The sequence below is a fragment of the Hipposideros armiger genome, unplaced genomic scaffold (genome assembly GCF_001890085.2).
Source record: "Hipposideros armiger isolate ML-2016 unplaced genomic scaffold, ASM189008v1 scaffold_126, whole genome shotgun sequence".
NCBI classification, from domain to species: Eukaryota; Metazoa; Chordata; class Mammalia; order Chiroptera; family Hipposideridae; genus Hipposideros; species Hipposideros armiger.
In genome coordinates, this window is record NW_017731476.1 from 1,134,736 (window position 1) to 1,147,456 (window position 12,721).

The following is a 12,721-nucleotide window of genomic DNA, read 5'->3' on the forward strand; positions in this document are numbered from 1 at the left end:
TGTTCAAGGGTAAAGGGGAATGATGTCTGCGGCTTAATCTCAAATGATTAAAATACACACACACACACAGAGCAAATATAAAGCAACTGGGGCAAAATGTTAACAGTTGGGTGAAGGGTTTATGGGAGTGTCATTTGTACTATCCTTGCAACTTTCTTTAAGTGTGAAATTACATCAAAATAAAAACTTATTAAAAATTAACCCTCTAACAAAGTATTATCAGGTATATAATTATCATGGAGAATGATGGGTATTTTAAAATAGTTTTTACTTTAATTTGTTTTTGCACGAGTAACAAGAATTACAAAGAAATTACTCCTCAATTTAAGAAAAACAAAAATATGGCAAAACTGCAGTCAATTCTGGAAGTTCCCATAGTGGAAAATTTGTTTTATAAAGTATAAGGTGATAAGCAAAAAGCACCCAATAACACTGGTTGAATAAAATAAATGATGGCTTATCTACCCATTGGAGTACTATGTAGCTGTAAAAAAGAAAGGCATACTAAAATATTGACAGATAAGATGATACGATGACTTGAATTTGCCTCATAATCATCTGGAGAGTGGGTGGGGGTGCAGGGAATATGGAACTGGCCATCAGTTGACCATTGCCAAGGCTGGGTAATAAACAAACGGGGCTCATTATCATGTCTGCTCAGTTACTCATGTTTGAATTCTATGATAAAACAAAATCTCCACTTCAAAATAGAAGTGCTCCACATGTTTCCATTGGGATGTCGAAAGAGGCTTTTACTGCCTGAATTCCATCCCCTTGGCAAATATTTATTGAGAGATTCTCTGCCAGGTTCTGTTCTTGGCATGGGGACATAGCAGTGACCAGAAAGATCAAGACCCCCACCTGTGGGGAGAGAGACAAGAGCCAGAGAAATAATAAATAGAAGGGATCAGGCAGCAGAAAATGATATAGAAAAGCAAGGAAAGCAGGGTAAGGGAGGTGAGGGTGCAGGGCGGCAAAGTGGGCATCACCGAGCACCTGGGAAGCCTGGTCCAAGCACCAGGGCAAAGTCAGAGGCCTGTGGTGTGTCCCAGGGCAGCAAGCTACCTGGGGCTGGAGCAGAGAGAGCAGGGGAGAGGGGGAGAGGAGGCCCAGGGCCCAGAGGGCCCAGGAGGACACGGTAAGGCCATCACTGAGCGAAATGGGGAGCCACCGAAGGATTTGGAGCAGGGACAATCTGTCTGACTCAGGTGCTGGGTGAAGAACAGACTGAAGGCAGGTGAGGGTGATGGCAGAGACGGGTTAGTGGCTACCGTAACTTTCCAGGTGAGAGGTGCGGAGCAGTGGGGGACAGACAGACTATGGCCAGGCTCTGCATAGACACTGAAGACAGAGCCAGCAGGGTTTCCAGGCCGTGTAGACAGGGCTGGGAAAGAGAGGAGCTTAAGGATGACTCCAGTTTGGGCCTGAGGAAGCGGACAACAAAGTCGCTTTCAACTGAGCTGGGAGGGCTGTGGTGGGAGCAGGTGTAGAAGCAAAGAGCAGGGGCTCGGGGGCCGCGATGGTTAAGAACTGGCTTGGGACGCCAGAGGGCCTCGGTTTGGATCCCACATATGAGGGCTAGTGACACTGCCCTCCACAGCTAACATGCTGAACAACAGCTCAACCTGGAGCTGAGCTGCCGTGAGTTGCCGGTGACGGCATAGGCTGCAGCCCCTGTGGCAGTGGGTTGCCATGGGCTACCGTATATAGCCAGCAGCCGCTGTGAGCGGCCAGCAGCCGCCATGAGTGGCGGTCCAGAAGCCGGCGACTGATCTGCCTCACCCAGGAAGAGCACAATGATGGTGCCAACTTGGGCCAGTGAAGCAATGTCCTCCACAACTAGACTGAAGAACAAAACGACAGCAACTTGTCTATTCCCCTTCCCCCAATTCCCCAGCACTGTTCCCATCCCCCCAATTCCCCAATAAAAAAAAAAATCTTAAAAAAAAAAAAAAAGAGCAGAGGCTCAGGTGTGGACAGGTTGGGTGCGAGGTGTGATTTTTGTCGCATTAGGATGTTCGCGCGCGCGCGCACACACACGTCTGGAGTCCGGGAAGGGAAGTCAGGGCCGGAGATGTGAATTCTACATACACAACTGAATTGCATCATTTAGCAATAAAATCGGACACTGGCATTAATGCTGACGGCTCATGACGAACTGGGAGCATACAGGTGTGAGCTTGGGTGGAAGGCTTGTTGAAACACAGCACCCTTCCATCCTCATGACCTCAGTAACCCCGCACCACTGCTGATTAAGAGATTCCTGTCGGAGCACTTAACTCCCCCGCTCCGTTCTATTAGAATGTTGTGTCTGATGCGCGTTCAAACAGCAAGATCAAGAATGGCATTAGGCAGAGCAGGGAAGGAAACATGGCAGCTCCCCAGGGCTGGCTTCCAGGACGGCCCAGCACTGGGCGAAGGGGACTTATGGGGAAAAGCTAAGCTACAATGAGGGGATGCCAATTTCCACAAGGCACCCAGGGGCCAGGGGCAGGGACTGTGAGTGAGACCGGATGTGGGGGTCGAGTCCCAGGGAGGAGGCAGCCAAGGCCCAGCTCGGCCAACGCCTGCCCTGCAAGGCTGTGCTCCTGGCATGGCCTTTTTTTTTTTTTCCAGGAAAAGCTTGGATATGAAATTTATGTGAAATCCCCTGAGTTTTATGTGTTTGTAACATATTCCAGTTTTTAAGAAACACGAAGTCAAACAGAACTCAAGCATTGGTCTAATACAGTTCAAGTGGCTGTCCCAGGAGGGTCAAAGGCAAAGGAACCCTCATGGGCCGAGGAATGGCTGGCCCGGGCAATACACAGCCATGGGCCATTATCTGACTTTCACAGACTCTTGTCATTGTCCCAGTGCTGCTCCTGGGGACAGAAAAGTGATGAGCTACTGGCAAAGTGACCCGGGGACTCTGCAGTCGAGGCTGTTAGCTTTCCTTGTTTGCCCTTCTTACCAACGACCCGGCCTGCTCTGCAGCCGGGGGGATGAGAAGATAAAGCAAACACTAGGCAGAGAAGGTGCTGGAAGGAGCTTGGTTGAATGGGCTGAGGGAGGTGGGGATCCTGTGACAGAAATGCAGCGGGGAAAGGGGTGCTGAGGGCCGCAATGGGGTCCTGCTTGCTTTCTGCAAAAAGGGACCAGGTCCCTGGAGGAGCCGGGGGGAGAGAAAAAGGAGTGAAGGGAAGCTACGGGACGTGGCCCTGGAGCTAGAAGTGAAACACCCTGAAGTGCACACATGCTCGTCCCATGGGAGCTGCCGCAAGAATGGTTCCCCAGCTGGCACGGGCGTTCATTCTCAGCCCCTCCACGCTGTGCAATGAGACACTGCTCTGGGCTTGGGGGACCGAGGTAGGGGCAACAGGCACCCCATCCTCACACACGTCACTGTCGTGGGGCAGAGACAGACATGGATCCAGCCAGTGGTGACGAGTGCTGGGGGGAAAACGAGGCAGGGCAGAGGTGCCGGGAGAAGGGACACCACGTGAGAGGCTGACTCGGTTAGCGAAGGTGACATCTGAGCAGAGAGCACCCGTATGGGGAGGCTATTCCAGGCTAGAAAGCAGCAGGTGCCAAGGCCCTGGGGCAGGCAGAGCTTGGCAGAGAGGGGGCTGGAATGAGGAAGCGAGCGGAAGTGTGGTGGGGAGCCAGGACGGAGAGGTCCTGGGCTCGGGTCCGAAGCTGGTCAGCCTGAAGGCCTCATGCTCCTTTAGGAGGCCACGCCCACTGTGTTAACTGTTACATCCTGGCACCTGGATGCTGGTTTCTGTCAAAGGAATGGACGGAAAATGATTTCAAGCCCAAACCTAGTCAACCTTGGTACTTGTGCATATCACTAAAGCATATCGTCTCCTCTATCACCTGACCTCTGAGGAGCTTACATTTGATGCTAAGAACAAGGGACTCTGATCGTGTGTACAGCTAAACAAACACGCAGCACTGACACTGGGGGGCAGACCCCAGCGTCGGTGGGCAGCTCAGGCAGTGGGCAGTGCCTAACTGCATCAGCTCCTTCTCTATTTCCTGCACTTTTAAAGTCAGTCTAAAAAGCTGCGTGGTGACCCTGGCCTTTTTACAGCCACTGCCTGCCTCAGGGGTCCGGGGCTGGGAAGAACAGCTGCCTGAGATAGCCATCTGTCCTCAGCTGTCGTTTGATGCTCGCCTCTTCCCGGAAAAGGACACTGACGAGGCATTTTCATCCAGTGGGATCCAGTTCTGCCTGCACCAACCCCTCTGGCCTGGGCGTCTTTCATTCGGGAGAGATGTCTCAGCGGGCACTGCCTGTGCCCTCAGAGTCCTATTATGCTAAGAAGATGCTTTTAGAAATCAAATCGCCCTTTCTCCGAGTGAAGGTCACGGCTGCAGCTACACTGCCAGCGCTCTTCTACCCATGGCTTCCCAGAAATGTCTGCGCCCGGTGTCCCTGTCCTCCCGAGTCACATTTCTGCTAACTGGCCTGTGTGGACGGCGCAATCCTCACCACATACGAGGCAACAGACCACCTTTTTAACTCCTTCCGAAGCTCTCAGTGCTCACTTGGGTGAGCTATTTCTGCACAGGCCTAAACACCAAACAGCACGAGGGCGGATTTATTCTCATCATAGATCTAGGGAGTGTGGATTTATTCACACAATAAATGCATGCCACCAGCAGAAGCCAAATTCCACAATTTAATGTGTCCCACGTGGCTCTTTCCTGGTTAAAAGCCATCCCTCTTCTATTAATGCCACTTTCTCTTCACTTCACTGGGACTCTGTTTTCATCTCTCTTGCAGAGAAACAAAGAGCATATCATTCAGGTTTACCATGGACTAACACATGTCACCATGAGGACGTGGGGCTGTCGGTAGGCTCACCAGCCAGGTGACTTGTTCCCAGGCGCCAGCTGTGACAGGAAAAGTCAAATTCAGAGTCTCAGCCAAATTACCCCTTACCACATGCAAGGGGCTTTTGAGGTCACCTGGGAATCCACTGAAACGGCAAATATTAAATCTGAGAGCAAGGGCCTGTCACAGAGATCATAAGCAGCAGCCCACAGGCCAAAACCAGCCTGCAGATATATGCTGAGTGACTTTTATGTTTTGTTTTGTTTTGTTTTAAATTGGAAGTAGATGCCAAGCTTTTTTAAAAAGAGAGGAAAACTGGGATTCCCTGGCACCTCTTGACAAATCATATGCTCAGCAACCCTTGGGCGGCATTCCCATGTGGCAATCAGGCTGGAGCTGGGCAGTGGTGCCCCCTTTACCTGGGCCTGAGTCCTCAGTTTCCACAGAGCACCCCCAGTCTCTGTGGTCAGGTGCCTGTCAGCCTGGAAACTATATGATTTCGCGTGACAACAGTTGATTTAGTTACCAGCTGATTTAGTTAGTCCTGTTTCATCTTGACATGCCCTCAGTCACCTCTAAAATCCAACTGGGAGGCGGGGAAGGAGGCTGCACCCTGGGACAATGGGCTACCCGAGTACAGAGTACTTGAGTACTCCATGCATTTCAAGATGGCCCAGCCTCACGAGCCACATGCTTTCCATGGTGTAGGAGACGGCGACACACGGCCATGCATTCCTCCTGCCCCTGGACGCTTGCGCTCTGCACCGTCATGGTGCAGCTTTTCCAGGAGGTGGAGTCTATTTCTCTCGCTGGGCATGGCCTGGTGACTTCCTTTGGCCAACAGGCCGTTGGCAATCGTGACCAAGCAGTCTTAGAGAAGCACTTACGCAGGAACGTGTCCCCTCTTGCTGCCCCAAGGCCACCACATGCTGCGTAATGAGACCATGTGGAGCAGAGACGAGTTGTCCCAGCTGAGGTCTCTGGGCCAGACATACGAGTGAGGCCATTGTACACCATCCGGCCCAGCCGGCCACTCGCGCATGTCAGGACGGCCCAGCACACCTGCGGACTCCTGAGCAACACAAGGCTTGTTGCTTTAAGCCTCTACATTTGGACATTTGGGGTCGATTATTAGGAAGCAATAAATTTCTGACACACATGGCTTGTCAAGGCCTGTGTGCTTCTCATCTCGAAAGCTTCTCCTGGGGCCTCTCCATGGGCAGGTTCTGCCTGTGACTCTTAGCATTCACCCGTCTGCTGCTGTCTCTTCTTCAGCCCAGGAACGCACCTGATTTTCAAGGCAGGCAATCAGGGCCCCTCTGCCACCCCCAACTCTGACTTCTCCTCTTTCTTCCTGGATATTATAGTCCTTTGCTCCATACCCTGTCTCTGAAGAATTGGATGCGAAATGTCACATGTGGTTAGTTTTTATATGAAATGAATAGCAGTTGCTTTCATCTTTCCAGCAACAGTGACCTTCACAGCACCCGAGTTTCCCTTTGGGGAACCACCCCTTCCCTACTCTTCTCAGTCCATGTGGTTTGGGTGCATCTGACCCCACTGCTGGCCTAGCCTGGCCATTCAGAGAACTGCCTCTCCCTGACGATGGAGACCGACGACTGGAGATCAGCTGGGGAGAGCTGGTTTTGGAGTCTGCTAGAACTATTAGGAAAGGAGCAGGCCCTTCTCCTGGGGTTGTTAAGCCAGTAAAAGGGCGTCCAGAGTCACAGGGGGCCACCTGTGGGCCATGTCTGACACTACAGATGTGTTCCTAAAGTGTGGTCCCTGGCCCAGTATCACCTGAGAACTTGGTAGGAATGAAAATGCTTAGGCTCCACCCTAGATGCACTGAATTAGAAACTGAGCCTGGGGCCAAACAATCTTGAGTTTTCATTTGCTTTGCAAATAATCCTGATGCATGTTCAAGTGTGAGACCCACTGGACTAGAGGACAGCAGAGCTCACTGATAAAGCAGCAGCTTCCTGGTGACATCATTGGCGCCTGGATCCCACCACACCTGAGGTCGGCGCCACAGCCCTAGACTTTCCAGGTCCATGATGTATTTTCCTTTGTGGCCTCAGGCAGTTGGGGCTTCTGTCACTTACCATTAGTAATGAACAGTGACTAATATGTTAGGAAACTCTGGACTTTGGCAGAATGGCCTTTTGCTGCAGGTTTTCCTGACAGAAATGCTAACTACAGGCCTGTCAGGGTCTCTAACTCACTCACGCTAAGGGGCGTTGCTTTGTTTCTATGGCTGGCAGCTTGTCTGGGGAAAGTGGCTCAGACATATCACTTCTCTAGAGCACTCAGGCCCCTTGGATGATAAACTTTCCGCATTAAAGACTAATGTTCTTCCACCCTCAAGGAGACAACAGGTCTCTAGAAGCTTTCTGGGAGGCTGATGGACAGAGACCAGAGTAACACAGCACAGGAGGTCCTTTCATTAGAATCGGGGGCAGTGACAGTGATAGGGAGGGATGAACCTCTCACGGAGTTGAGAACTTCAGTTAATTGACACAAATTCAATTTTATGACTCCAGCCAAAGAAAAAGGCACAAGCAGAGAAATAACTCTTTTTTAAAGAGTATAAACAATAGGCTATACTTCTGATAATGGCAGACGTGCTAATCTGGAGCAACCCTTCCTTGGAGCACAACTAGAAAACCTGGACCCAATATTATAAAGATCTGTTTAAAGGCGTGGGGAGCAGACAGGGCTGAGAAGGAAGGATTGCAGAGCCAACAGCAGGCAGGAGAAGGAACCCCAGAGAGGTGAACCCAGCACTGGGGGGAGGTGTTGCCCCTCAAGGTGATGCTAATTCTGAGAAGAGCTGCTGCGAGGCTGGGGAGCTGAGAAGAGCTAGTCTGAGAGTCAGGGTGGCTCCTGAAAAGCGGCAGGGGTGGAGGGTCCTGGAAAGTTAACAAGGTGTGACAATCCAAAATACTACTGACTGTGTGAAATAATAATGGTGATGGCATCATCTAGTGAAGCTGAAAATCTGAAGAGAATTAAAATGCATGACAACAGCAACGTTTGCGTTGGAAGGAGAACAAATGAAGTTTCAGAGTGGTGAGGCACTTGTGTGGAATGAGAAGTGATAAACTTGCTAATTTAAAGTAGACTCTAGTAGGTCAGGAACGCATATTGCAATCTCCAGTAATGACTAAAAGAATAATCAGAGAATGTATAACTAACAAGCTAATAGAGAGGGAAAAAAAAGACTATAAAGTAACCATTCAAAAGAGGGCAGGAGCGGAGAGAAAGAAGAACATAGAACAGGTGGAACAGATAAAAAGCAAACGATAAGATAGTGGGTTTAAACTAAATATATCAGCAATTACATTAAATGTAAATGGACTAAATGTGCCCATTAAAACACATAGATTGTTAGAGGATAAAAATAAAAAAACAATTACGTGTGGCTTACAAGAGAAAGTTTGAAAGTGAAGGAATGCAAGAAGATAGCTCCACCACGTAAACACGAACCCAAAGAAAGCTGGTAGGCTTTAAGGCAAAAAGCATGACTAGAGTGAAAAAAAGACCATCCATGGTAATAAAAGGTTCAATGCATCAGGATGATAGAAAAAGGCTGATATTTATATGCCCCCCAAGAGCCATCCTCCCCAAATACAAGGGCAAGCAGGCAAGTGGCCCAGATTTTGCCTGGAAGAGGGTGGGCTGGTTTGATTCCACTGTCCTCTCGCCTCTGGAGGTGTGAACATTCTGGAATCTTCCGCCTAATGCCAGGGTTTAAAAACACCCTCTTTCCCTGCAAACCAGACCCTAAACAAAACCAAATGCTTCCCTTGGGGCTCAGCCAGGAAGCTGTGATTGTTTCCACCCCGGAGGTGCAACGACTGTCTGTGCTTACTGAGAGGGGCCAGGTCTGAATGGCATCACCTACGGGCTGCATGTAATCACCAGTTTGAGGAATTTACAAGAGTAGTTTTGGTCCTCTGCACTTTTTGCAACCTTTAGAAACACATCTTCATGGCACGCGTGGGTCCACCGTAATCCCTTTATAGTGTGAAGCGGGTGACAACGCCATGGTTTTCAAGTTTCCTTTCTCCAAATTTGGCTTAGGCTGGAGCCAAGCATACTTAACAGATAAAAGCTGTTCTTGAATCCTTATCTCAGAGTCTGCTTCTGGGGGAATTCAAACCCAGACAATATTTACACAGCTCGGAACACACGCCCAGTAAGTGGCAGCTATGGTTATTTCCTCCTTCTCCTTCCATCTGCCCTGAGCTGCTGGGAAAAGAGCGCCAAGCCTCAGGCTCAGGCTCAAAGTGCACTGGCCCAGATCTCCCAGCTATGACTGCAGGGGAGGGGCTGGTTCCCACCACCAGGTCCCTGGCCTGCACCTGTCTGCAGGAAACAGTCCCTCCAGCTGCACAGTAAACACAGGTGGAATGCCACGGGCCACAGAGGTCAGGGGCCCTGGCTCAAACCAATCACCTGTCTAACGAGGCTGGCTGGCTGGGGATGGGTTTTGCCCAGGGCACCCCAGGGGGACACCAGGATGCCTTGAACAATCTATGGTCCTTTGGGTCACAGAAACCAGAAGTAAGTGGCCACCACGGTGCCATTCCAGGCACTGGACGTGACCCAGGGCATCAGCCTGAGATGATCTGTCTCCAGTCTGCTGGTCAAAGACACAGCAGAGGGGTCACTCCTCCAGGTTCCAGCTACTCTGTGCCTCAGTGTCTCATCTGTGAAATGGGGACAATCGCAGTACCTACCTTACAGGCTAGTTCTAAGGGTTGTAATTTTCTTATAGGTGTTCGCGAATTACATCTATAATTTACTTACCGATGATATAATGAAGAGCTTACAATGGTGGCTGGCTCATAGCAAGTACTCAATCAATATAACCTCTCATTTCACTAAGAGCGGCAGACAGGCTCTTCACCATAAACCCTTTTGTATCTTTAGAATGTAGTACCATTTGTACATATGACCCACATAAAGTAAACAAATTAATTGAAAAGCAAAAACAAATATAAAATAAAATTTCAATTATAACCACATATTGGTCACAGAACAAGAAAGCAGGTGTGATAGTCATGTGTCCCCTGGGGAGCCCAGGTATTCGGTCAAACATTATTCTGAGAGGATGTCTTTGGAAGAGGTTAACATTTTAATTGGTAGAATAAAGCAGACTGCCCTCCACAATGTGGGTGGGCCTCGTCCAGTCAGTTGAAGGCTCAACTAGAACAAAAAGACTGACCCTCCCTGAGGAAGAGGGAATTCTCCAGCAGATGGCCTCTGGACTTCATGTGAACCACTGGTCCTTCTCGGGTGATGGCCACTGAATGAGAACGTGGGCTCGTCCCACGTCTCTAGCCTGCCCAGCTATCCAGCGGATCCGACTTGCCAGCCTCCATAACTGCGTGAGCCAATTCCTCATACTCGCCCTCCTCGGTCCCCCCTGCCAGTGGTTCTGTTGCTCTGGAGACCTTGACTAAGAATACATGTACACGGGGCGGCCAGTTAGCTCAGGTGGTTAGAGCGCAGTGATCATAACTCCAAGGTTGCCGGTGCTGAGCTGCGCCCTCCACAACTAGATTGAAACAACTACTCGACTTGGAGCCAATGAGTCCTGGAAAAACACACTGTTCCCCAATAAAAAAGAAAAAAAAGAAAAAGAGAATACATGTGCAAAAGGTCAGCTTAGGCCTCGGCAGGCAGAGAGGGTAATACAACAAGGACTCTTCTATCTTCTATCACAGCGCCCCCTCCTCCCCGCCCTCCAGAGAGTGGCCCAGCCCCCGTTTCATGCCTGCTTGGCGGCCCCCAGAACGCTTACTTGAGCTTGGCCTCTCCTGGTCTGGGCACACGGTGCGCAGCGGGGGATTCGGGTTTTGCTCCGGTTTGCTGGGAATGAAGACCTCAGCGTCGTCCTTCCGCTTAGCAGACAAATTCCTTTCCTTTTTATGACCTGTTGGAAAACAATGATTTTTTTTCTGTCAACCACCGAGTGCCAGCAGAACGGGGACATTCTGCTCAGGCATCTGTTTGTTTGCGCATTCACTTATTCATGCACCAGATATTTATTGAGCTCCTGCTCCATGCCAGGAGCCATACTAGCTTGGGATTAGAGATGGGACTAACGTTCAACGAAACAAGTTTGCTGACAGCCATTGTGCGCCAAGCACCATGTTTGGGCAAATAGGTGAACTTGGCTTGGACACACACAGGTTTTTAAATGTTAGCATTTCCAAATAGGGGCCAGTCTTAAAGTCGGTGAGGTGTTGGGTTTAATTGGCAACATGGTACATAAAATAATGGCACCACCAAGGTCATTAGAGTTGAAAGAGAGTGACAAAGCACATTTGCAGCCCCTGAAGCTCCAGCCCCCAAAGGAAAAGGACGGCCGCATGGATCAGAGAGCAGGGCTGGGACAGGAGAAGGGTCCCAGACCCAGGCCACGGAGGAGCATGCAGCCTGGAGTGTGGCTGGCGGGGACGCAACAGACAATGAAGAGAGCCCCTACAGATGACTAAGACATTACCAGGGACACAGAGCTGGGGGCATCCCAGACACGGAACAGCGTGTGCAAGGGCTGGGCAGCTGGAGGGCATGTGGCAGGTGAGTGGTTGGGGCCTGGGCTGGCGAGAGACACCGGGCAGTGAAGGGCCCACATGCCATGCTTCAGAGTCAAAGTGTCCCAAAGTGGAGCACCTGGACCCCTTGGGGAATAGGAGCAAATCCTAGATGCCATGGGGGCACATGATTTTTTAAGCACTTATAGGTCTGAACGTGTATGGAAAAAATATGTAAGGCATATATCCACCCTTGATTTCATGAATATGGTTGCTTGAAACAAGCCCAGAATTACGAAAAAAAGAAAGAAAGAGAAAGGAAGGGAGGAGGGAAGAGAGGAAAGAGGTGAAGAGAGAGGGGAGCAAAGGAGAGAAAAAAAGAAAGGTGCTGGTTTAAATAGCAGCTAAAAAATAGTACAGGCCGTTTGTGGAGATGACATAAAATTGTGAAGAAGGTCTGAAAGTGGCTCAAGTTTAGAGAAAATGGCTCCAGGGCCTCAGAGCCAGGAAGGGTTTAAGGGCAGGAGAAGGATGTGCTCAGGGTCCCCGGGCAGGAAGGCTGCCCTGTGGGCAGCAAGGCGGGTGGCTAAACAGAACAAAGCAAGCAAGCAGGGAGAAGGCTCAGGTCTCTGTGTGTGGGACCTCCTGGCCTAGGAAGGCAGAAAACCCAGGAAGTGCCCGCTGAACTGCCCTGTGATATGAGTCCCAGCAGAGGAAACCGCGGGGGCCTGTGGTGGCCCAAAAGAGAGGGAGTCCCAGAATCGAGGGCCCCAGGGGGCTCTTCGGGGCTCAGGATAGATGCTGGAGACTTGTCTGGGGTCTGTCAGACTTGTATTAACCTCCCACTATCTCCCCAACTCTAGAACAACATATGTTTCTCTACAGTTTCTGAACTAACTGCTCCTGGCTGGCCTGACAGGGCTCAAGGCTGACCTGCGTGTAAGAGAGGCCCCACTATGTCCAGTGGCACAAGACAAAGAATGAAGAGGGGCAAATGACCACAAGGTTGGCTCCCCAGTGCTGAAAACATGCTGACGACAGGAAGAGTGACCGCTTTCGGAGTGCCTAGGCACACACTGCCTCATCTGCTCCCCCAGCCACCCCAGAGGACAGCCGGCCGGCAGAACGATGGCCCCATAAAGATGGCCGCCTTGTCATCCTGGAACCTGGGGATGTGGAGGTGCCAAAGCAAGGGGAATGAACCGTGCTAATCAACTGGCTGACCTCAAAACAGGGGGGTTATCTCAGATGACCCCAGTGCACCCAAAGTCATCAAAAGTGTCCTTAAAAATGGAGGACAGACAGTTTCAGTTTGGGATGATGAAAAACTTCTGGGGACAGGGAGTGGTGA

The 12,721-nt window shown here is 50.4% G+C and overlaps 1 protein-coding gene across 1 annotated transcript in view; it reads right to left on the bottom strand.

Moving 5' to 3' along the window:
- The window catches only part of KATNIP (katanin interacting protein), a 189,836-nt gene that overhangs the window by 65,394 nt on the left and 111,721 nt on the right, over positions 1-12,721 (bottom strand). Inside the window, exon 9 of the mRNA XM_019648445.1 lies at positions 10,635-10,766. Coding sequence (XP_019503990.1) covers positions 10,635-10,766 — 132 coding nt within the window. The remainder of the gene's footprint in view (positions 1-10,634; positions 10,767-12,721) is intronic.